At 40.1% G+C, this 24,445-nt stretch overlaps 1 protein-coding gene across 1 annotated transcript; it reads left to right on the top strand.

Annotated features, from left to right (window-relative positions):
- The first annotated feature begins 1,535 nt into the window (after positions 1-1,535).
- OBI1 (ORC ubiquitin ligase 1) lies at positions 1,536-24,223 on the top strand. The gene is made up of 6 exons (XM_074535580.1): positions 1,536-1,850; positions 6,217-6,352; positions 7,339-7,430; positions 9,074-9,322; positions 12,464-12,552; positions 21,884-24,223. The coding sequence occupies exons 1-6, from the start codon at positions 1,779-1,781 to the stop codon at positions 23,385-23,387; spliced, it is 2,142 nt and encodes a 713-aa protein (XP_074391681.1). The 5' UTR covers positions 1,536-1,778; the 3' UTR covers positions 23,388-24,223.
- Positions 24,224-24,445: the final 222 nt, after the last annotated feature.

Raw genomic sequence — 24,445 nt, 5'->3', positions numbered from 1 at the left:
TAAATGGTTCTTTTCTTATTTGACAGTAATTTTTCCTGTAGTTTACTAGAAAGTGTTGTAACATGTAAACACTCAATTTTTATCAAGCACACCTTATTTAAATCCTCTCCTACCCAAGCACTGCGTTACCACCAAATCTGGTAGGTCTCATCTATGCTGGAATGTCACCACGGATTAGTTCCCTTGCTTTATTTGCAGTGACTTACCTATATCAAATTGAAATGCATCCATGCAACTCTGCTCTGTCGGTCTAAGATACTTTCCTTGTTCATCATTGCATCCACAACTTTATGCTTGTTTGAATTAGCTGCTCAGCGTTATAAGCATTTATCTTGTGGTGCAATGTTAAATCACTCAGGTCTATAATTTTCAGCATGCTGTGGCACATTTACAAGAAACTACAGGAATCCTGGGACTGAGGTCAGGCAAGCAGGCTCCTTGGAGCCTCATATACCTCCAGCACTGCTTCCCAGCTGCTCTCCAGCAGCCCAGAAAGTGCAACACAAAAGCTCCGTGATTTGAGGAGTTGGTAGCACAAGCTGGGCAGCAGATGCAAAATTTTCATCCTTGGATTTGGCCCCTTGGTTTCCATGGATCAGAATCCTCCACATGGCATCATCACACGCAGCACCTTGTAGGGCATGAGGGCTTATCCTGGTCCTCATTTCCTTGCTGCCCCCAGAGCTGCATGGGCCGTGCAAATCCCACCTGAGCTGCCCGGCAATGTGGTGGGCCAAGAAGCAAAGCTGCCTGTGCAGTGGGAGGGCAGTGTGGGAACCCAGCAGTGATGCCAGGAGAGGCTGCAGATGGACTGGAGGCAATGGGGAAGGGGGGCTCATGCCCTGGGAGCTTCCCCTAGAACATGAGAACACGTTCCCATATCCCAGGAAGGACTTGTGGGACTGAGACCAGAGGAGGTCACCAGGCTGGTGAGAGGGATGGAGCACCTCCCCTAATGCTAAGAGAATTGGGACTGTTCAGGCTAGAAAAGGCTTCAGGGTGACATAATTGTGACCTTCCAGTTACTGAAGAGAACTTACGGGAAACATGGGCCAAGACTATTTACATGGGCATGTAGTGACAGGAAAAGGAGGAACAGATTCAAATTGAATGACAGCGGGTTTATATTAGAGATTGAGTGGTGAGACACTGGAACAGGCTGTCCAGAGTTGTGGATGCCACATCCCTGGGAGTGTTCAAGGCCAGGCTGGATGGAGCTCTGAGCAACCTGGTCTAGTGAAAGGTGTCCCTGCCCATGGCACCGGGGCTGGACCTGGATGATCTTTAAGGTCCCTTCTATCCCGAGCAATTCCATGATCGTGTAATTCTGTAACTCTGTAATTCTACGATTCTGTGATTCAGGGCAATTAACAGAATTAAAAGAGCCGTTAATTTAATTCGGCATGATGAAACCTGAGCACACCAAAGGGGGACGGAGATCACCCTTCTACCGCGCCGGCCTCCTCCTGCACAGGCACTGTGCCCGCGCTCCCCATGGCGCCGTGCTTCCCCCAGGAATGCCGGGCGTAGGCTGAGACCTCCACGGCCTCCTGGGCCGCCCCTCGGGGGGCAGCAGCAGCACCAGAGCCGAGCCGTGAGGGGCCGCGGCTCCCGCCCGCCCTCCAGGGGAGCCCTGCCTGCGCGCACGGCGCTCCGCTCCTCCAGGCGGCGGCTTGGCCTCGCCGGCTGCCGTAGCGGGGCTGGCGGGGCCGGGGCCGCCCGCCCGCCTGCGGGACTTCCGTGCTGCTGTGGCCGGGCCGCGCCGCTCGGGGCCCGCCATGGCGCAGCACGGCCCCAGCGTGACGCTGTCCCTCACGCTGCCCATCACCTGCCACATCTGCCTGGGCAAGGTAACGCCGCCGCTGCCCGGCCGAGGGCCCGGGTGGGTGCGGGGGTCAGGGAGGTGACGGCAGCTCAGGGGCCCCGCCGCGGCTCGACGCTCTGACCCTCGCCGGGGTTGTGTCCTTTATGGCTCCGGGCGGGGAAGGAAATTTGTGTGCGGGCCGTTCCCGGCAGCGGCCGAGGCTCGCTGGCCCTCTCGGGATGTTGGGAAGCGCGCGTTGTCCCGGCGGGAGCGGCCCGGGAGGTGTGCAATGGGCCGGGGGGGCAGGGACGCGGGTGTGTAGCTCCCCAGGTGCTGGTGCTGAGATCTGGGGATTCCTCCCTGTACCAGCAGGGTACTTTGTTATAAAATGCTTGGAGAGCTTGTGTTCGAGTGTGGTGCTGTGCCGCGGAGGACAAGTGAAACAAAGAGGGGGTGTGTAAGCAAGGAGATTTAAAAAATGTTGAGCAAAAGTGCAGCAGTCTGGAGAGAAAGTTTCCGTTTCCTCTCTCTGACCCTTTCTCAGTTCCTTTCTCTTCTCCCTCGGGAAGCAGAGGGCTCTTGCTAGCCTGTTCTTCTCTGAAAGCCCCAGAGCTAATTTCATGGCTGTCACTAATTGCTTCTCAAATTCTTTGCGCATGCCTTACTACTCTTTTTTCCTCGTTTTCTTTTCTTAAAGCTCAACAATAAGCTTTTATGTTTGTTCTCTGGCATTTATCGTCTGGTTTTGTTTCTACCTCACCTGGCCTTTACTCTCAGACCTTCTCTGTTGGAGTGATAACAAAAGAGCAGGCACATTTGATGTGTGAAGTAGGTGTGGAGCACTGATAGTGAAAGTAGTCAGACGTCTCTCTTTTCTTTAGCCTCATAGTTCTAATTGTGTGTTACTTTTAGAAACCGTCTTTACTCATTTCTTGGCTTTTTTTGTGGAAGCTGAGCAAGACTTTCTGGCTGTTGCCCTGTTACTTTTCTTTTTCTGTTTATCTGTTCCTAATCCATTCCTAGTTACTTTCTGATCTGAACACTTAACATTTTGGTTAGGAATTCATTCATATCTTGCTGTAAAGCTACTGTGTTATTCCAAGCCACTATTTTGTTCTTTCATTCCTTTTTAGGTGCTCCTGAGTTTGTACTGGAAGAGGCTTCCACCCTCTTCCTTGCTGTCTTGCACTGAGATAATACATTCACATGTATGAATGAATTGTGAATCCATTGGTGGTGCATGTAATAAAGATATTTGAATGCTTTCATTTTTAGACGTGTAAATCTGTTTAAATTTTGGCAAAGCTGACAGCTCTGACTGCCCTTTCTTTTTGATAGACGTCTTTGTCTCTAGCTTGGAACTTCAATGAAAAACTTCACCAGAAAAACCCAGTTTCCTAGGATTAAGGTTAGAGGAAGGAATTTGTTTAGCTTGAATTAGGAAAAAAAAGTCTTGTCAGTTTTTACTATCTTTTGGGGGAAGCAGGGAGTATCATGGAGGGTTGACATAATCTGATACTTCTGTGGTTTGTAGCATAGACTTCAAATCAAGTGAAAGGCCCACGCTAAACTCAGAATGTATCTCTTGCTACCCCTGCAAAATTTGCAAAGGTCTGACTGCAAGATAGGAACTATTCATTGAGTATTATGGTAAGAGGATAAAAAAGGAAATATTGCAGAGAAATTCTATCAATGAATTGGCCACTCATTGTATTTAATGGAGCTGAAATCTTGGGCAGCAGGGACATATCAACCCATTTTGTTAGTGTGAGCAATGTCAGAAAGTATATTGGCAAGATGTGCAATGACCATTTAAAGTAAAAGTGAATTGCTTGGATCAATTTCATGTTTGTTACCTGAATATTCTTTTTGGTACAGTCTGGGCTGTCTTCAAACATACCTGTATTTTTAAATTAGATAGCAGATCAGGAGCCATCTGCTTCAGATTGTTTTACTTGTCCCAGGATGTCTGAAGATCTCTCTTATTGGTTTTGGTGTCAACAGGTTGTTTGGGCTTGAGACACAGTTCTGTGTTGGTTGAAACAGTGTAGGATGTCTGGGGATTGGTTCACTGGTGTGTGTCTGTTCCTCCATTAGTGCTGCCTGAAGGCCCAGAAGTGCCTTCAAAGTGAAGTGGATGTGTACAGGATTGGATGTGGATCTGCATGGGAATGGCATTATGTTGGAGAGGAACATGAGGAAGTTGCTCAAAATCACTGAGCTAATCAAGCCTTCTGAAATAAACCATAGTCTTTCTAGACTTTATGGTCAATGAATGAACTGGAACTGTGCTGTAATTCAAGTAAAATGCTTTTTTAGCAATAGGTATGTCCTGATCCCCCTCCCCCAGGTTTGTCACAGTTAGCAGGAAGGGCAGTGGCACCACCAGCCATGGTGTGACATTTCTGTAGTGGCTTTTGCTGTCCTGGTGTGCCTTGCTTTGTGTGGATCCTGAGCCAGTTAAAGTGTAAAACCCCAGCTCTGAAATGAAACTTGTAAAGGTGTGTAAATCAGAAGCACTGTACCCTGGAGAGTAATAAATGTGACTTACTATTTTGCTAGAGATATGGAGTAATCATTCATGTGCAAGAAGTGTGCTTCTGTGTCAGGTTTGGGGTAACTGAGGGTCTCTTGCTCCCTGGGGGGAAAACCTGCACTCATGAAATGTCTTTTCCTGTTTGGATTATTTTATGTTATTCTGCTCTGTATCTTTTCATCACCATCCGTATAACTATTCTCAGGCTGCTTCAGAGTAAGAAAGAAGTATGGCTAGAGAAAAAGTCTTTTTTTTTCCCTGCTAGCTGCGGGTGAGAAGGCTCTTTTTCTTATAAAAGAAAGCAATAAGTAACAGGATTTTTTAAATAAGAAATAATGGAAATTTCAATGTTTCCAAAACATTGGTGTGCTAATGCTTGCAATAATCATAAAAAAAGTCTTCTTAATTAGAGGTGAAAGTTCAGTCTCTCTTTGTTCATACTTTTAGTAACTTGAGGTTTTGTTTATGTATAGATAACTTCCTTTGACTCTCAGGATTGTCATATTGGAGGTGTTAAAAATACTGTGAATCCTGTAAGGTAACAGAGGCATAGAGAGTGAATTGGAGAAGAAGGTAACAGATCTGGGCCTTAATTCATATCCATTAATATTTCAGTGGTTAAACAGTTGGGGTTTAGCTCATGCAATGCTGATCATATGGGTACAAGTGCTACAGGACACGTCTGGTCTTCCAGCCCAAGTGGTTACTGACTGTCCTTTCCAGGTGCTTGCTTCTCTCTGCCAACCTTTCATTTTTCCTTTTTAGTTTGACTACTTTACTAACAGAATGAAAGAGGAATATCTTGAAAATTATGAGTAACTTCATTTAAAGATGAAGATTCTCTTGAATTTGGATTTTAAGTGCAGTACAGTAGAATTTACAACAATATATTTTCTGACACTTCTGTGTCTAAAAATACATTTCTTGGAAAAAGACAGGAGTGAAGGAAAAACAGCTATTTGAAGACCCCTGACACAAATGCTAATGTTAACAAGGAAGAGATTCAAGAGTGTGTGTTACAGTAAGCTGTAGCAAACTGCAGTAAGGCATTAAGTCTTTTTCTTCCTTGTCATATTTGGTCCCTCTATGCACATTTACTTTCAAACAGGGTTTATAGTTAAATGACAAGAGAGAATAGTGCATTGTCATTAATATTTTCTAAAAGTTTGTTTACCCTGCTGTTTTGAAAGGGGAGGGAAAGCTTGAAAGAATCTGTGTCTGATTGGAATATTTAATCCTTCAGTTAGCTGCCCCATTCTTGGCTAATGACTTATTTAGTAGCAATGCATATCTAGCAGGAGACTTGAATTAGTGATTGCTGGTTCACATTTCAGCTCTGTGGTTTTGGCCCTGATCCTTTTAAAAGCTGCTTTGGGTGAAGCTGATTATCCGCAGGCTAAAGTTAATCTGTAACACTTTATGTTCCAATGACACCTCTTCCACTGCAAAGTGTTGGATGGTGCCAGTAGAGATCCCTCCGTGCCTCGCTTTTGAAAAGGCACTTTGGTTGTGTTCTGCCTTGGGAGGAGAATGCATTTCACTGGAGTGGCTGGCTGTAGTTCATGGAGGTTGTGGGGTAAAGAGAAGGTGCTGCTGCCCCTCTGGTTATTAACAAGCTCTTGCAAACAAGGACCTTAGTTCTGCAGAAATTGTTATAGCTTTGGTGCCTTTAGTAAGAGGGAAATCTGGTGTTGTGAGTCAGGAGATTGCTCCTAGCTAGCCCTGCAAAACAAAAGTGTCACTTTCCTTCAAGGCCAGACTTGCACTGAGAGATGGGGTTGTGTATTTTTGTAATTTGTTACTCGAAGGAGTTTTAAGATTTTCATAGAGTCTGTTTGTTTTTTTTTTCTTTTTATTTCCTCTTTAATGCTAAAAGGTCCGTCATCCAGTTATCTGTGTGAACAACCATGTTTTCTGTTCCATTTGTATTGAAGTGTGGCTGAAGAACAATAATCAGTGCCCAGCTTGCAGGATTCCCATCACACCTGAAAATCCCTGCAAGGAGATTATAGGTAAGGACAAGTTTAGGCTTTGAAATAACTTTCTGGTATTTACTGCTGGAGGAGATTGCTTTGAGTCCAGCGATGCCTGGATACCTTTTCTTCTGTGTGTTTTTACCAACATCTAAGGAAGAATTAACTGAATCTTTAACCTTGTAGCTGTTAGGGATGTTATGGGAAAGTTCCAAAGACATTATGTATATTAATGGCTAGATTATCCAAACACAATAAGTACCCAGTGGCTCTAATCATTGTTTTTAAATCTTGGTTGGATGGTGCCTTTAACTGAAAAAATGCATTAAAAATGCATTCTTACCTATACGTTGCAACCTGTTCACCTAAGAGACCAGCAATTAGCTCAGAAGTAGTGTACTTCAATCCAGAATCTTGAATGAATATGTGGGTTGTTTTACTTGTTGTTTATTTGTTTTGTTTTGTTCATCACTTCCTCCTTTTCTTTTTTTTATTTTAAAGAAAATTACCCTTAGCATAGAAATAAGACAAAGCTACAGCAACAGCATGAGGCCCTTATCTTTACCAGAGCTAGGAAGTACTGCAGTTTTTATTTGACATAAAATATCAGCCCTGCTATTTCGTTCTAAGAGAAAAATTTATCTGAATAATCTCACTTTAAAAACTTATTTAGTACAGTAACTTGTACTAATTAAATGTATGTTTGATACCCTGCCCCTTTCCTTCAGCTCTGTTTTATTAGTATGGTCTTAAATAACGTAGGATTCTGTTAAGGAAAAAAATAGTTGAAAAATGTAAAATTTTCTTCCTGTTGTTAATCAAGATTTTGACTTGTAAGCATTACTAGTAGGTACTCAAGTTGAACCTGTTTTGAAAGTGAAAGGACTTTAAATCTTCCATGGTAGCCAATTGGTCCAATTTAGCTGCATTTGTTGTTGATAATATGAGAAGTTGTATAAGTGGATTACTAGTATTGAATTGACTGAAAAGGAAACAGTGCTTCTTTCATCCTATTGTTGCTTTAGGAGGAACAAGTGAAAGTGATACAATATTTAGTCCAACAGTCAGAAAACACCTACGTAAAACAAGACTTGAATTGCTTCACAAAGAGTATGAGGTAAGGACAAGGGGGAGGGTTGTGACTTCCAGATGAACTGCAGCTGTTAAACTACAACATACAAATGGTTTGAGTCCTGCTGTTTCTAATTTGAATGGAGGTGTATACAGTATCTACATGAAACTCAGGTGCACTAAAATGCCACTTTTTGACTAAGGTTACAAGAGAGCATTTGCTGGTGCCTGAAGTGTTCCCACTGAAGCCATGGTAATAGTCTTTCTAGACAACAGGTAGCCAAGTACAGCCAATTCTTTAGTTTTGTGGGAATTTGACCCCCAGGTGGTATGGCAGCATTTTCTTTATGCATATTAGGTGTAGGGAACTTTTTGGTTTGTCTTCAATACAAACACAGACATTTTCTGAAATAATTCTCTGTAGCTCAGAGAGACTAAATTCTGTGTAAAAGAATGCAGCTCACTGTAACCTTCTGGCATAGGTTAATTTTTAGCATTATTGGTTTATTGTTTTCTGAAAGTGAGTAAATGCTTGAAAGTAGAGCTGAATGTTCCAATCTCCTGTTGGAAAAATACTCTCTTGGGAAGAAGATGGAAAGCTGTTAAGAGGGAGTGTGCTTAGTTTTTTTTTCTCAGCTGTTGTTTCCTCAGTAGCAGCAGTGTGAAGGCATCACATATTTTTGAAGGAAACCTAGAGAGGAGAATGAGGGAGAGGAAATGGACTCTCTCTATATCCTTTACACTGGGGAAGTAAGAGCTGTCTTTTATGACAAGCTTGCCCATAGCTCAGGTTCTTTTAGTCTCTCTGAGAGGAGTAAGGAAAAGATGCTTCCTGCCTTTCTGTTGAATCGACTCAAAATTCATACAGCTAGTCCTAGGATAACATAAATTTCTTCTAAAACACCCGCTTATTTTAAAATGGTTGTTTCCATGCTGGGGACAGGGGCAGGCATGATTATTTGTGAAAATATGCCTTGGATTTATGTAAATGCTGTATATGGCCTCCTTAAGTAGTGTTACCATGATCAACTCACACACTTGAATTGGTAAACAGTGTAAAAGATATGTTTTTAGGATAAATTATTTCTTTTATCCCTTTAACAAGAGGCTTTGGAAGGTTTTTGCTTCCCTGTGGCTTCAGACTGTTACAGCTAGGAGCTTTGTTCTTTGCATTTTGAGAGTCTTCCCTAAGATGTTGCTGCTTTGGTGTAGCTAGGTGGCCTTTTCCTGGCAGTGTTCTGTCTGTTTTGAATTTGGAGACTTTCAGCATCCCAACATGTGATGTTTCAGAACAATATGAGAGAAACACTCTTAAATAACAGCAAATGAGTCAGCAGAGGACGACCTTAAGAACACTCTTGATACAGGAAATCCTCCCACAGAGTGCCCTAATAATAGATTCATGTTGCTGAATGCTTTGAAGCTTTTGGTCTGCTCGACAGTTTGTTCAGGGTCCTTTATGTAGTCAAGGGATTCCCTGCACTAAAACCTTCAGTATGCTTGAGTGTGCAGGTTGATTAAAATCCTGCCTAAAGCACAGTACATGAGCATACTTAGATATATGTGTAAGTGAAGGCATGCATCTGGGCTTGCAAAACCTCTGTTTCTAAAGTGCTGTGGGAACTTGCCAGTATTATTTAATTAATCTCACAAATTATTTTAATTCCTCTGAATTTCTGACAACTTTAGGATGAAATAGAATCCCTGCAAAAAGAAGTAGAAGATCTGAGAGGTAAAAACCTCAGTTTACAGATACAGCTGAAATCTCTTCTGGATCCTGCAGTGTCAGCTTTATCTTGCCAAAATGAGGAAACTAGCCAGTCAGCAAATGAAGCAAGTACCAGTGGCCCAGAAGCCCCAGAGGAATGGAGCAAAAAGCTGAAAACTGCCAATGATAGGTGCGAAAAACTGATGGATAATGTGGACAAGCTAAGGGAGGTAATAAACGTAACAAACACATTTCTTCAGCTATTTTGTAGTGTAACTGTTTTGTGTTAGTTAAATGGGAGTAAGAGCTACCATGACCTTCGGGTACTTCATAGATCTAGAAGAAGGAGGAAAAAAATTGAATTCCAGTGACTGTTGGTGTATCATAGTATTTCCATATAGCCCTTGCAAGTGTCAGATGTTATTGCTTGTTCTAGTGAGTCCTGTATGTGACTCTTATTCAACTCCTCTGTCACTCTATGCCTGAGTAATTGGATTATAGTAGCACTTGTCGACAGTATTGATGACCAGATTTTTCAGGCTTGCAATAATCTATATAATATATCTATTTTGCAACATTCAGTGGGCAAACACAGTACAGTTGGCTAAGGCAGATTTTGCACTATTGCCCTCCCTGCTAGCCGATATTTTTGGTGCAATTTGCTGAGGCAGAGTAACTTGACCCTTTGACTGAAAATAGACAAGCTTCAGCATTTTATGACCAGAATATCCTTTACTGGAAACCTGCAGACTTTTTATACATCTTGATGTAATACAGAAGTAAATCTGATACTGCAGAAGCAAGGATGAAGGAGATAGGCACGTGAAAAAACCCTCTAAATAAATAGCTGCACGCACAAGTAAGATCATCTTAAACATTGAAGAAGAGTGAAATTTCCAATTCATTTGAAATCAAGGTAGAAAAAACTGGACTTGTATTTATTCAAAATGCTGCCTTGATTTCTTCTATTAACAATACTGGGTTACTTCCTGCAGAAGTGAAGTGTGGTGTGTTTAGGACTTTTTAAAAAAGTTTTTAGCATTAATAGTGTTCACAGTTTTTCTGTGCTATAGACTTGGAGGCACACATTGTGCGTTTCTGCCATTTTGTTAATGTGACACTTCTAGGACCCCAGGAGCTTCAGATTCACTTGTAGATGGCAAAATAAGATTCACAGCAAGAAGTTCTTGTCTTCCTATATTTTTGTTAGGTTTCTTTTCATTGAGTTAAACTTTACTGCCTCTTGTTCTTTTTTTCTCTTTTTCTTTTGAGATGACTAAGTTTTTAATTTTTTCCCGAGGTAAGTAAAAAGAACACTGTAACAGGAACTGAAGAAGGGGTTTGCTTGGATACTTTTTCAGTATAACTTTAACCTTAGCAAGAAAAGAGATTTAAGCGTATGAAATTTCTGAATTTGGTGAAGAGTTAGAAAAAAATAGAGGCTTAGATAGGTTTTAGGGAAGAATTCTTAAACTGTTGTCATAGAATCATTTAGGTTGGAGAAGACCTTTTAAGATCATTGAGTCCAACACTTTTTTCCCATTTGTTCCCTGTCCAACAGCTGCTCAATTCCATAAGTACCTAAGGTCAGTTGGCTCTGGCAGACCTTGTCTCACATGCGCTGCCCATCCCTGTTCTGACCAGCAGGACATCTTTCCCATGCACACACTGTCTGGAATCAGACTTTCTCACTGAAAGTACCTGACCCAGGAGTTTCAACCAGACAGCATTTCCCAGTTAGGCAAGATCCTTCAGTAAATGTGGTTGCCACCACTTTCTTTTTCAAATCTAGACTGAATCAGGAAATAGAAACCACCTTTATCATTTAATGTTTTAGAGCAGACAAATTTAGGAATGCCCAAATAATGCCCATTATTACTTTGAGTGGAGTCATAAAAGCTGTGGGAGTGGTGAAACAAACTCCATAGGAGAAAGCCTAGACTAAGTACACTCATTAAAAATGCAGTTACATGAACTCATCAATGTAGACATTGTGCTGTAAGTGGGGGTCCCTTGCAGATTACTGACTTGAAGGGTAGAGCACTAGAAGAAGGACACCAGAGGGGTTCAGTCCCACCTTGCCATGTGCCACATGGATGCCTTGCCTATCAGTGCTACACAATTAATGACGTTTTTTACTTTATTATGTAGCTGGGGGAACAGTGTTTTTGGAAAGACAGAAAGGGCTTGGCTGTGTTGTCAAATGGTTTGATGATGCTTTGGAACTGAGCACTCCTGAATTCTCATTCATTGTTTCAGGATAGTTTTTAGTGCTTTTCTTTTTTAAATCCCAAGTAGTTAACACTCAGCCCTGGGCTCACCCTTCCCTTCTTTGCCACAAGTCTCTAGCTATTCTTTCTGTACTTAGGAATATTGTTATGTTGGGGATAGGGGGTGTTTGTTTATATTTTTCTGCTCCATTTGTCCTCCCCCTCACCTGGAAAGGTTGCTAGGGATATTTGTATGAGCATTTAAAGTTCTCTGCCTCTCTTCTTTCACTGTGTGATGCTTCTGAATAAGTACATTTCACTCTGAGCCCAACTGCATAGCTCTTTCTTCAGATCTAGCTGGAGATCTTACTTTTATTATGCAGTGGAAGCGTTATCTAATTGAGGCTATGAATTACGAGTCCTAGACTGGTGGTGCTGTTTTTAGCATAGGGAGATTGAGCAGACTCTAGCAAGTGCAAAAAGTGTATTCTGCTTGTTAGGATAGTGGCATTCATTGTTCTGAAACATGGTGGCAGGAAATCTCTCTCTCTATGAAGTGTATTGTTAACAAGGGTGCCTGCTGAACTGAGAAGAAGGAATTGACCTCAATTCAAGGTTGTGAATCAGGAATCTTAATCAGAATGTCTTGGAAGAAAGTGAAGAAAGACTGCAAATAGCTTGTCGTAATGGATTTACATCCACAGGATAACTATGCTTTAAAAACAAGCCAAAAACCCACAAAGTAATCTTGCTCTAATTTGGAATGGAGGAATCTGTTCAACATTAGTTTTGCTGATACCTGCACATTGTAATGTTAATGTACTTAACATATTTAGTCATGTGGAAAAAAAAAACATGGAATTGCCATTAGGACATCTCCTTAGTGACTTTCTGTGCTAACTAACATAGCTGTGTTTATTTCCCTAGATAGGACACTTGCAATGTATTTTGGGAATATAAATAAAAAATGTCTGTTCTCTATTCAGTTTTGCAAACCATTTCCCATGGTGATTTTTAAGTGGTGTCCCTGTCTGAAGGCTGTTTCCTGCCTGCACATTTCTAGTTCTGTCTCTTTAAAAGGGAGAAACAGCTTGTCCTATAAATATTAGAAGTCATTTCTGTTTCACTGTATACTTATTTTTTTCCTTTTCTTTTCCTTAGGCAAATAAGAAACTGAGCATGGAAAACAATAGCCTTTTAAGAGAGAATTTGCGACTAAAAGCTGAAGTTGATAGTAGATCACCCCAAAAGTATGTGAATATTTTAAAAGCTACTATCTTTTATTTATAGACTGTTTAACTGTTGTAGGCCTGTTTAACCTAAAATTGTGGTGGTGTACATGGTGTTGCATATGTGTCTTCAGGTAGACTTTGGAATTTTTGTTCTCATGGACTTAGGTGAAAAATGAAACTAACAAAATAGCAGCAAGTGGGTGAGAAATGCAACTTAGAGAATCACAGCGAGTCCACAGTGAAGGAATATGACTTGACTACAAGTACTGTTCCTTTGTTACAGTGGCCAGTATTGAAGTACTGGATTTGTATTGGCCAAACACTGGATCTGTGTCTGAGCAACATATGCAGAATTGAGCTTCTGCAGCATGAGTACATTTTCAGAACTGATATTTGTGTTTAATACTTTGTTTTAAACTGTTATAACACCAACAACAATACCCTCAAAAAGCAAAAACTTCACCATACTCATTAGAGCTGTGTTCTAAGGTACCTCTTCTTGGGAGTACTTTGTGAAACAATATATTGATATTTTTGAAGCTCTTTTCTTTTCTTTCATTGGTTTTCTACCTTTCTTCTCTCGTTTGTTTAGATATTAAAAAGCTAATAGCTATATTGGCCAAAGTTTTATACAGAGCTTTTGAGGAAGGGGATTGGAAGGCACCTGTGTAATGTGAAAAGAAAGCTCTCTGGATTTGTTCTAGTTCTGGCAACACACCTGCTGGAAGAGAAAATTCATCTTTGTAGAAGAGCTTACTTGCCACACTGCTTGTTATCAGAGACAACAGGAAAGAAGATGCATGATCCTTGTGCTGTGGATACATGAAAGCACATTGTGCCCTGAAGACCCCTAATAAGATAGAGCCCTGTTTAAGGCCATGGCAATGTCTTTTATGGCAGGGTGTGTCTTTTCCCATGACTCAAGAGTGAGTTGGCAAGGATGGCAAACTTAAAAAGTAAATAAATACAACTAAATAAATCCTAGAAAAGAAAATCTAGAAGAGATCAGATAATCTAAATTGATTTTTACTTTTCTGATATCAGGTAAACTCCCCAGTGGAGACAATTTCCCTTTCTTATAGCTTGTACATGCTTTACTGTGATTGCCTAAAACAATAGCCTGTCACTTTCTGCTTTAGAAGCCCAGATATAGCCAAATGTCATTACAAATTGGACAGTGTCAGGGTCTGTCTTGCAATCCAGATGCCCACTAAATTGGCCTGTCTGTGTCTCTGCTATTATTTTTTTATTATCATTTTTTAGTCTCCTGAACAAATATCACATCCTGCCTGCCTATTGGGAATTTTCTTTGGCTGTTGTAACTCTAGTGCTGTGCTTGGGATTTAGGACATTAATTGAATCAGACTTAAACTGGGCTAGGAACAGTTCAAACACCTCAGGAGTTTGTATATCTGTTCCTGATTCTGCTGCATTGAGTCTTGCATTTGCTTTGAGTCCAGTGTGTGCTACAAGAATTTAGGTACATGCAAGGAAAAACTTGTCCTGAAAAAAAATCCTTCAGCACATTAAATTTAGCAATTTTGATTCATCCAGCCTATACCCATTCATTCCAAATCAAATCTGGACTGAATTTGTCCAGGTCTTCTAGATACTTTTGACCTGAGAGAAAAAGTAAACTTGTGTTTATTTGGTTTTGCTCTGCACTCAAGAATCTCCAGTGTTTATGGTTTTCTGAAGTCATAATGCTTAGAACTGGTACTAGACTACAAGTGAAGTCTTGGTAGCACTAACTAGAGCAGAAAAACTGTATTCTGTCATCTAAAACATCTTATATCAATATCTTGCAATACCTTTTTTGTTGTTTCCTTTTACCTGACACTTCTACCATAATGGCCAGTACCAGTTCTGCCAAATTGCTATTTAAAAAGTTACCTTCCTTCCTCATTTTGGGTTTGAACTTTTAGTGTCCCCTTTTAAAGTGTTTAAATGGGAATTAACCCATTTATTGGCTTTCTTTAGGTTGATGTTTTGATGCATATCAAGCTCTATTCTTTCCAATCCCAGGTACATCCTTCAGATGGCGAGAAATCTCTCCTATCTTGATGTTAGCAGAATTTTTAAATTAACTTTCATCCTCGTGGTCATCAGTCCGGTCAATATCCAGATCAGACCTAACAACAGGACATTATTTTAAAATATTCTTTCAGCTCTGATGGCAAACTTTGATAATATTTAAAGGGTCTTTCAGCTAGGCTTCACACTTTGAACAGGGCTTGGAGTAGATGGGGTTTTTAACATGCCTATAAAATCAGAATTGATAGCGTAGGTATCAGAGCCCAGCAATGTGACTAGAATTAAACTTCTGTGCAAGTACATGGATTTGCAAGTATAGTTGTTCTTGTGTGCTTTATTCAGAAGTTTTCAGAAGGTAATTTTTGCAAAAGCATCTGAGTAGGTCTCTAATGTAATTTAAAATAGCTACTGAATTGGATTTTTGTAATTTAGTGTCACCGCTGTTGTTTCATTTTTCATATATTCCTTAGCTTCAGATTCTCAGGTGTGGATTCATGTTTAAACAAATAACTAAAGTAACTAAATAAAACTGTTATGAAAATATTTTGTAAAGGTTTTGTCAGTATTCAGTCCCTGTATATCCCAACTGTAGTTCATTTTGTGCATTATGACATTGGAGCTAAATAGCTCAACATAAATTGTTTTAGTGGACTTTACTTTACAGAAGAGGGAACACTAATGGCAGGTGAATGATCCCTTTGTAACACAGACTCTACCTCTTACATCACAGGGAAAAGTATAATTAGTCTTTTCAGTGGTCAATAAAAAACTTTCCTTTTATCATAGACTTGGATTGTTTTTTTTCTTTGTTCTTATCCATTAAAACCTGCTGAAAAATGTCATGTATGTCAATATAATCAATATTTCAGCCATGTCAGGAATTTTTATACATTTTTTAAACTGATGATGTTGATTTATTGATTAGATTTTTTTTTTCCTGAAAACATTTTTGAGACTAGACCTTCATCAGAATACCATACCATCATATAGTTGGGACACAGGTCTGAAAGGCAAATGAGGGTAAGTTTCTAGCTCTGATTCTTGCCAAAGACCTGCATTAGTCCTCCATTTCTCAGGCAAATCTGACTGATTTGTGGTTGTTGTTTGTTCTTTCTTTACCTTTTCTTTTGATGAATTTTCAGCAACTTCCACTTTCACAATATAGAACAAAAAAACTTCTGAAACTTAAGTTTTGCAGGATAATAAAGCCCTATTACTTCCAGCTCTACTTGAAATAGAAAGCTGTTAGGTCTGTTGGCAGTGCACAGTGGATGTAAAAGCGTTTTTGGCAAGGGGATGTTTGCTTTTTACCTGAAGGAAAATAACTAGCAAGTCCATCTACTCCAGGGTATAGTGTATTTTATGAATGATTAGATTCAAATCGGTTTGAACCAGACTTCTAGGCTTCCTAGGAGTCTTTTCCCTAAATATTTAATTCCTTCTGCCAGTTAAAATCCCAGTCTGAGAAACTATCTGTAACATGCATAAAATTGTTGCATTATCTTTTTTCTCTGGTTTTGCAAGTTGTTTTATTGTTGCAGTTTAAGGAGGGAGGAGTGTTTATCTTGTCTAGATTTGTGACTTCAGGTACACTGAAATCTAAACCTGTTGACCTGTTGATTTTCTTTGTCATTCTTTACAACATTAAATTGGTACCTAACTCAAATATTTCTGCACATACCAGACTACAAAATTCAATCTGCATTTCACCAAACCTATAAAAAGGCTTCTAAAAACCCATATCCAGAGGGTAAGAACATTTGCTGTCTTCCCTGATAGAAAACTGGGCTATGGTCTCACCTCTCTGCAAGTTTGCTGGTCCAGAGGAGTGACCATTTTTGAAGACTAGCTGCAGTGTGGCCTTAAAAGTAAAGCAGAGTAAAGTAGCATATAAATAGCCTTCAAATGAGCTCTGAGTTCTTTAGTCATAGCACTGAATCCTAAGAAAGTGCCCACTTCAGGCATGAAGATCTAAACCTTAGGCAGATGGGTAAGGACATTCAGATCACATTCTGGTTTTGTGAGGTTTCCAGGAGGATTGGGGTTTGTTTTTTTAGTAGTTCTGAAATAATTCTTTCTAGCTTTTGCTATTTGCTGACCCTGGTGATAACCTGCCTTTCTTACATGGAAAATCAATGAATCACTGATAGATGTTAAAATGCTTGGAGAGGCTTTGAATTTTTGTCTAAATTCAGCCAATTCCCTTCATGAAAATGGAAGCTCACTTCAAAGAATTAACCTGACTTTTCTGTTCCCAGTGGACAGTATGTCTTGACTTTTTGTGGGTTTTGGGGTTTTTTTGCTTGCTAGGAATAGGCCCTCATCTGGCAGTAATGCTTTATTTAGTTCTGATGTCTATGCAAATATGACACACTTTTGAGATAGTTGTATGAAACCTGGGATGTTGCCAAGATGTTTCTGCGGATCGCCTTTCATAGGTGATATAGAGGGGAATTGCAGAGCTGGTACAGCTGGTACATGATACTGCCAAGGAGCTGCAGAAACTAGTAGGTCTTTCAGCTGGTTTGTTCTTGAATTTCCACCCTTTCTTCCCATCTAACTGCAGAACCCAAGGGAAAATGTGTATCTAAATGGTGGGGCTGAGTTTGGTGGTACTCTCTGGCTTTGCCCTTATCTCAAACTCTAATAAGCCCTGAGTGTACCGTGTAATTTTCCACTTTTCACCCTTTTTTGACTTTGGAGGATGCATCCTGAACTGCAGGGTGGTCCCCAGCCTGGGCCATCAGGTGATCAGAATTGGATAGTCAATTTCCATAGCACCCTTGCAGCCCCAATCTTTGGGAAGTGGTTATACAAGAGAACTGTTCATTGCAGCTGCCTGCTATCCAGAAAGAGAAGAGTTTGTTTCGGGTTGTGTGGTTTTAAACTGACTCAAGGGCTCAACCAGACAGATGTGGTGCAGTTAGTGGTCACTAATGTGTAAAATAAAACCTTAAAGCTGAATTTGCAGAACTGATGGGTAAGAAGAGAAGGAAGAAACAACTGAAAAATTTGTTCTTCAACTTCACCAACAGTTTCTAAATGGACTTCTTCAGAAGTTGTCGTGATTTAACCCCAGGCAGCAACTTAAGCCCCACACAGCCTCTCACTGCCTCTCTCTCTTGGGGTGGAGAAGTAAAAGTGAAAAAACACATGGGTTGAGGTGAAGACAGTTCAGTAGGGAAAGAAAACCTGTACACAAGCAAAGCAAACCAAGGGATTCATTCACCACTTCCCACAGACAGGTGTTCAAACATCTCCAGGAAAGCAGGTCTCCATCTGTGCCTAACAGTGACTTCAGGAAACAAACACTGTCACTCAGAATATCCCACCTTTACATCTTCTTTTCCCAGCTTTTTACTCTGAGCCTAATGAGTTAATGGTCTGGAATATCCCAGCTATGTCCCTCCCCAGCTTCTTGTGCGCCCCCAGCCTTCTCACTGGTGGGTTAAGAGGCAGAAGATGCCTTGTAAGAACTGCAACAGGAGTTGTTTTTTGAACTGGAAAGCTGTAAGAAGTTGTTTTTACAACTGCACTGTTGTAAGAGCTGCGCAGCAGCAACTAAAACATCCCTGTGTTATCAGCATTGTTTCCATCACATCTGCAAAACATAGTCCCACAGTAGCTACCGTGAAGAAAAGTAACTGTATCCCAGATAAAATCAGAATAGGAGTACTCAAACATAACTGAGGGAGAAGTTGTGGAATAATGCGAATGAGGGTGACTCCAGCAATGTTCTTCTTGCTCACTATAGGTGAGAAATGACTGCAGCTTTCTGATTAGTGTCAGGTTAGAATCATGCTGGACAAGAAAAGGGACTCTGACTGAGGAGAGGTCCTGAAATTTGAGCTTGAAATGTTCATCTAGACATCCAGTGTCACTTCAGACACTATAACATACACACTCTACCATTCCTGGGGCTGGTAGCTGTGATGCAGGGTCTGTAGATTCATCCTTCCAGAGTGATATGTGGGAGCCATCAAAGACTTTAGGTGATGTGAAATATTTTTAGGTGTCTGTGTTAAGGATCCAAGTCCCGCCTGAAATGTGTTCCTGTTCACTTTATGAGTGATGATTTTGTTTCTCTGGGCTTGAAGTTTTCTATATAAAGGATGTACTTGAGATCCAAAGTTGTAGTTTCAGTGATACAGGTAAAGAACAAGACCCTAACACTCAAAAGTCTGTCCGTGTGTCAGAATATCGCTTTCCTTTTGGTATATGCATGCTCTTTACCACATGTGTACTAAATACCTTAATTTCTACTGAAGAATTCATCACCTTGTTACTAAGTGGGAAATAATTCAAATACTTCAGGAAATACAATTTATCTGGATTTTCAGGTGAATCTTAAATTTATTTTCATGCAACTGTATTGCATTCTGTTACTATTGTCATAAGACCATAATTTTTGGGTATAGCAAGGCTCACTGTACATCTGAAGGGAAAAAAAAAGAAAAAATCTCTTATAAGTGTTTTGGTTTGGGGAGATTGGGAGAGTTCTGGTTTCTTTAACTAAAATATGAATGTTTTCAAACTCTCTTCTGGGTTGCTAGATCAGTCACTAAAGTACTTGTAGCTGGAGTAATTGGCTGTCTTAAAAATCTATGTCCTTGAAAATTTAGGAAATAAATGTATGGAAGTCTTTAAGCAGGGACAGAAAGCAAGTACTGTTCTAATCCCTAACTGCAGAAGTAACTTTGCAGGCAGCTTGTCATATGTTACATTTCTGAAAACCAAAATTCCCAAGCACATCCCTCTGCAACAATTAACATATTAGTGATGCTATTTGCCTTTGAACAACATACTGTATTTTTTTAACCTGAGGACACTTGTTATAAAAGTTACACTTGAGAATACAGTGCTTCCTCATAAGCAAATCTCAGGCTGTCACTAATGCTATTTGCATTAAATAAACATATTACACCATTCTTCCATTAAAAAGGAATTACCAGGTATGCATATAAATGTAAACATGTTTTCATTTTTGTGTCAGCGTGTCTGTTAGAGGAGACTCCAGAAAATCTTCCTTGTTTTACAAAAGCATTTTTCCCTCTCTCTCACTTGGCTATTCAGCTAAATTGTATTTTTGCATCATCTTTCTATCTTTTATTAGCGCGTGTAGGGTTTACTTCTGTACGACTGTGTGAATAAGTCTGTTGGAGGAAGGCAAAATAAATATCTCTGGATCACCTTAGGAAGTGGGAAAGCTCTTGCTTGGGCGCTGCTGTGCCACAGTGACTCCGTCCATATCAAACTAAAATCTGTGTTCCTTTAACTGGGGGAGGAAATAAACCAAAATGTGTTGTATATAAGGATACTTATTTCATTTAACCCCTTTCCCCTGAAAATATAATGGAAACATTCTTGAGCTGTGATTCTTCTTTTACCTAGTTTCATAGGAGAGAGAGAAAGTCTGCTGTGCCTTTTTTCCTATTTCTGTCTTGCAGCTAGAAATAGACCAACTGTTATAAGCAGTTGGGAAAACTTGTTTTCCAGAGAGCAAGCAAATGAAAAATTGTGGGGTTTTTTTATGAACATGAAGATAATTGGGTAGAGATCCTGTGGAGGTGAAGGGGTCCTTGCCTCCATCAAGTTGCAGTCCAGCTAGCTTCTTTTGGGGAGAACAGAAATCTTACTAAATACAAAATTTCTATGTTGCCATTTCTTGTCTACAAGGAAGTGAATGGTACGCACCAAAGCTGTGTGAAGCTTAGGCTGATCTAATTTAAAAAGTGGTCTGCTAGCTGTGACAAAAGTGACTTAGACTGTTCTGTAAATCTTATCCATCACTGAACCATCTACACCAAAGTCTTCAGAGTTCTTTAAATAGGCAGAAGCAGTTGAGCAGTGAAATATATCAGTAGATCTGGTCACTCCTGCCCAATTTTTTGGGGCTTATGATAGCCCGTAGTGCTTTCCCCAGCTGTCCAGTTAGTTGTATTGCAGTTGTCAGCATACAGCAGCTGCCTGCTGCTTTGAGCTCACAACTTGAAGAAGCAGAATGTGGTTTTATTGTTTGCTGAAAATGTATGCATGTGTACATGGCTGTTTTGCCAGCATGGTTGGAGGCCACAGATAGCTGCCTTCAGATTCCACTGGTCCAAGGGTTACAGTGGGAGCATTTTTTGAAGAGGTGAGCTGATGGAATGGTGAAAATGGAATGGAAATTCAGTGTGACTCTGCGGGAGGGACAGGCAGACAAACAAAGAAAAAACACAGAAATTTCAGGCAGTGTTTAAGCTGAAAGAGTAAATAGAAGCCTGTGCAGTAACACGGAGCTGCAAGATGCAAAATGGAAATTCAGTGTAAGCCCACATAGAGAATTGTCCTTTCTTTGTGATATAAATAAAACCTTATTTGTCAGAGTTGCAGGGTGGCTGCAGGTCCTTTCCTCCTTTCTAATAATATCAGAACTTTAATTGTTTTTTCTTTCTGTAAATTGAAAGGCTTGGATGGAGCAGGGAATTCCACGATGCTCACCTGTCAGTGACAGGTTAGAATTAGTCAGGGCATATAGCTGAAACTTTCACTTGCCCTCTGGGGAAGGTCAGTCTTGAAAGCTGGTGGAGGATGAGGGGAAGGCAAGTCTGTATCTTGGCAGTTGAAAATATGCTCAAGCTGGAAACCCCATGAGCAGACAACTTTCACAAACCACAAGGAGCAGATTTTTGTATTGGAGTTAAGACAGAAATCAGATTGTTCTGCTTGTAAAGCTCAGAAAGGCAAGTAACTCAAAGTGGAAATGCCATCCACAGGATGGGTGAGGAAAAGCTGTATATCTAACAGGAACATAATTGAAATTGTCTATGTAAGTATTTAAACCACTTCAAAGGACTAATGCAATTTCAGCATTTCATATCAGCATTTTGTTTTTGACAAGGTGACATTGTGAAAGAAATGTATTGTAAAACACTGCTGTACTGTAGGAAAATGATTGAATGTAAATATTTCAAGATGTGGACCACTGTTCAAATGTTATCATAAATCTTTGCCATTGTTTTAGGGGATAATTCTTCATGCATATTTGAGTTGAATTGATAGAACCAGCCCCTGGAAGGGTAATCTGCTTGTTATTGCCTTGCTACCACTAATACTTTAATTTTGTCTTTTCATGTATCACCTCCACCTGTATGTTATTTGTGATGATTTCAGGTTGGTTTTTTTTTTTTTTTTCATAACTAGTAGAGAGAAGTTCTTTTGTTTTCAAATTAAGAGAGTGTTTAATAGCTTTATTCTCTCTTGAAATGAGCTCGCAAACCTTCACAAGAATGTCTTTTTCCAGCTTAATATTTTCTTTCTTTTTTACTTATTGCAGGTTTGGTAGGTTTACAGTAGCTGCACTTCATTCCAAAGTGGAACAAAGTGAACGTGAAATGAACCGTCTGAAAAAGGCACTGGAAAGAAGTGATAAATACATCGAAGAAATAGAGTGTCAGCTCTTACAGCTGAAAAAGGCAGGCAAAGGAAGCCAGGCAGTGAGTGCTGTTAGTGAGAGAGTGCTTTCCACAGATGCTGAAGGAGGTGAGAGCAGTGAAGATAGAACATGTTTGAAAACCCAAGCTGAGGAGACAAAGGCTTTGAACGCCAGTCAGAGTCCTGACAGTCTTGAGCAGCTGACAAGTGGTGGAACTTGTTTAGGCTCTTCTAGTCAAGATGGCTTGAACAGCTCAAGTACCCAGTGTGCCCCAAAGAAAGAACTATTTCCAGGACGTCATAGGGTTCTCCTGGATGAAAATAGTACAAATATGGATGCCTGCTTAGAAGACCAGTGGAATAAAATTGAGGAGTGCACCCCATACAAAGATGAAGAACTTTATGATCTTCCACCACCATGCACTCCTTTTCTGTCTCTCAGTCGCCTTCAATTGAACACTCCTGATGGAAAAGAAAATGCAAGAAAACCATCAACATTCCTGAGAAAACTGAAATTTGAAGGGTTTCACAACACTTCAGATGATTGCAGCAAAGATTCTTCCGAGCACAGCACAAGCAGCTGTAGTAGCGAAAAGAAGCTGAACTGTTTTACTGCGGGAAAATCAGGGGTTTGGGGCACCTGCCCAACAAATTTTGCTGAGAACTTAGATTTTGATGGATCAGAGCAAAATTCAGTAGCTGGTCAGTCAGATGAGACAACAGCAAAGTCCAGTGATAAAACAAGTTCTTGCTTACCTAAGAGGTTGCATACTCTCTGCTCTTCTGAAATGAACCGCACAAGAACCTCCAGCGAGGCCTCTATGGATGCTGCCTACCTCGATAAGATTTCTGAGTTGGACTCAATGATGTCCGAGTCAGACAACAGCAAGAGTCCTTGCTATAATTTCAAGTCCTCTGATATTGATGGTTCTTCAAAGTCAACAGAGTGTGCTAAACTTCTGAATGGAACAGAGAAGAATCTGGAAGAGATGAATGAGGAGCAGAGTATGAAGTGTCCAGAGACAAGCGATCTGGTTGCTGACAGAACTGGCTGGAAACCTGCTATGTTTTCCAACCTCTCCCCATCTGATGTAGATATGAATGATCACTTTCCACTGTTTACAGGCCAAAATGTAGTGACTACTGATGCCAAACCTCCAAACTCTTTATTTCAAAGGGACTTTTCCTCAAATGTACTGTTCAGTAATTCACAAAGGTTATTTGAGGAACAGAAGTTTGGTTCATGTTTTTTAAAGATGTCATCTGATCTTCAAAGTCAGATTAATCCTCCTTGGATGTCTTCCTTTACAGCTGAAAGGAAAAATAAAAATGTCAGTCAGTCAACCAAGAGGAAAATTCAAAATAGCCTTTCCAGTGCTAGTCCATCAAAAACCACCAAAAACTGATTCTGCTTAGGAAATCAAACGTGACTCAAAGTTATAAACCTGCAAATGTTGAATATTTACAGGTGAACTTAATTTTTAATGACTTCCATGTAGTTCTGATCCTGTCGTTTTCAACTATGTGAAAACTGAACATTTGTCTGCCCATTGCAAGCTCTTTGCTAAGGAAGAACCATTCTGGATTCTTTTGACTGGGCATTTTATTTACCTGGGGGCTTGGGAGTTTTTGATGCTCTTTAAGTTATCAGATTACATGTTCTTCCAATTGTGAGCGCAGCTAATGGCTCCTTGACAGTTCTAAATGGTCTTGTCAAATTAGTCATTTATGTAAGAATTAGTTTTAAAGGTTACATTTCCCATTCCTAAAGATTACATTTTGTGCATGTAAGGCAGTTACTGGCCATATATCCTATGGATTCATGAAACTGCTATAAATTAATGCCAGTTTTGCCATAAAACCTGCCTCCCAGAGGAAATGTTTCTGCTTGGACTATTTCATAGCACTGTACTGTACTGAAACTCTTGTTTTAAGTGGGTGTAAGGTAGCAGCCCCTTTCTTTTCAGGGTCACAGCACTTCAGTTAGAAAAATCACTTCTAACGCTGTAATTATGGCTTGTCTCTTTTTGAAGTTAAGCACAATTTTTAATTTAGTGCCCAAAAATCATTGTTATTCTAAATGTGTTTAGTATGCCTGTATAGACCATAAAAATGGGTTTGTATGCTAATGATTTGTTTACCTAATGTGCACTGAACATCTTACATTAATACTGTACCATTTTACATTAATACTGCATGCTTTTCTATGTGAATTGAATAAAACATGTTATAAGCACTGTAATCCTTCATGTTGCCTCAAATATTGAATTTAAAAAAAAAAAAGGGGAAACTTTTTTTCCCCTAATTTGGAAAATACATATCTAAGTTTTGTAAAGCATAAACCTGAGCTTATTCACAAAGAAAAAATTCAAAAATCTCCCTTCCTCTCCTTGTTAGACATAGAAGCATTCCAGTGTCAGCATCGATGCGGTTGATGGAAATGGTTTTCAGCCTCTCTGGAGGT

This window comes from Zonotrichia albicollis, chromosome 2 (assembly GCF_047830755.1).
Source record: "Zonotrichia albicollis isolate bZonAlb1 chromosome 2, bZonAlb1.hap1, whole genome shotgun sequence".
NCBI classification, from domain to species: Eukaryota; Metazoa; Chordata; class Aves; order Passeriformes; family Passerellidae; genus Zonotrichia; species Zonotrichia albicollis.
Note: the sequence above shows the minus strand (reverse complement) of the source record. Positions and strands in the feature narration are given on the sequence as shown.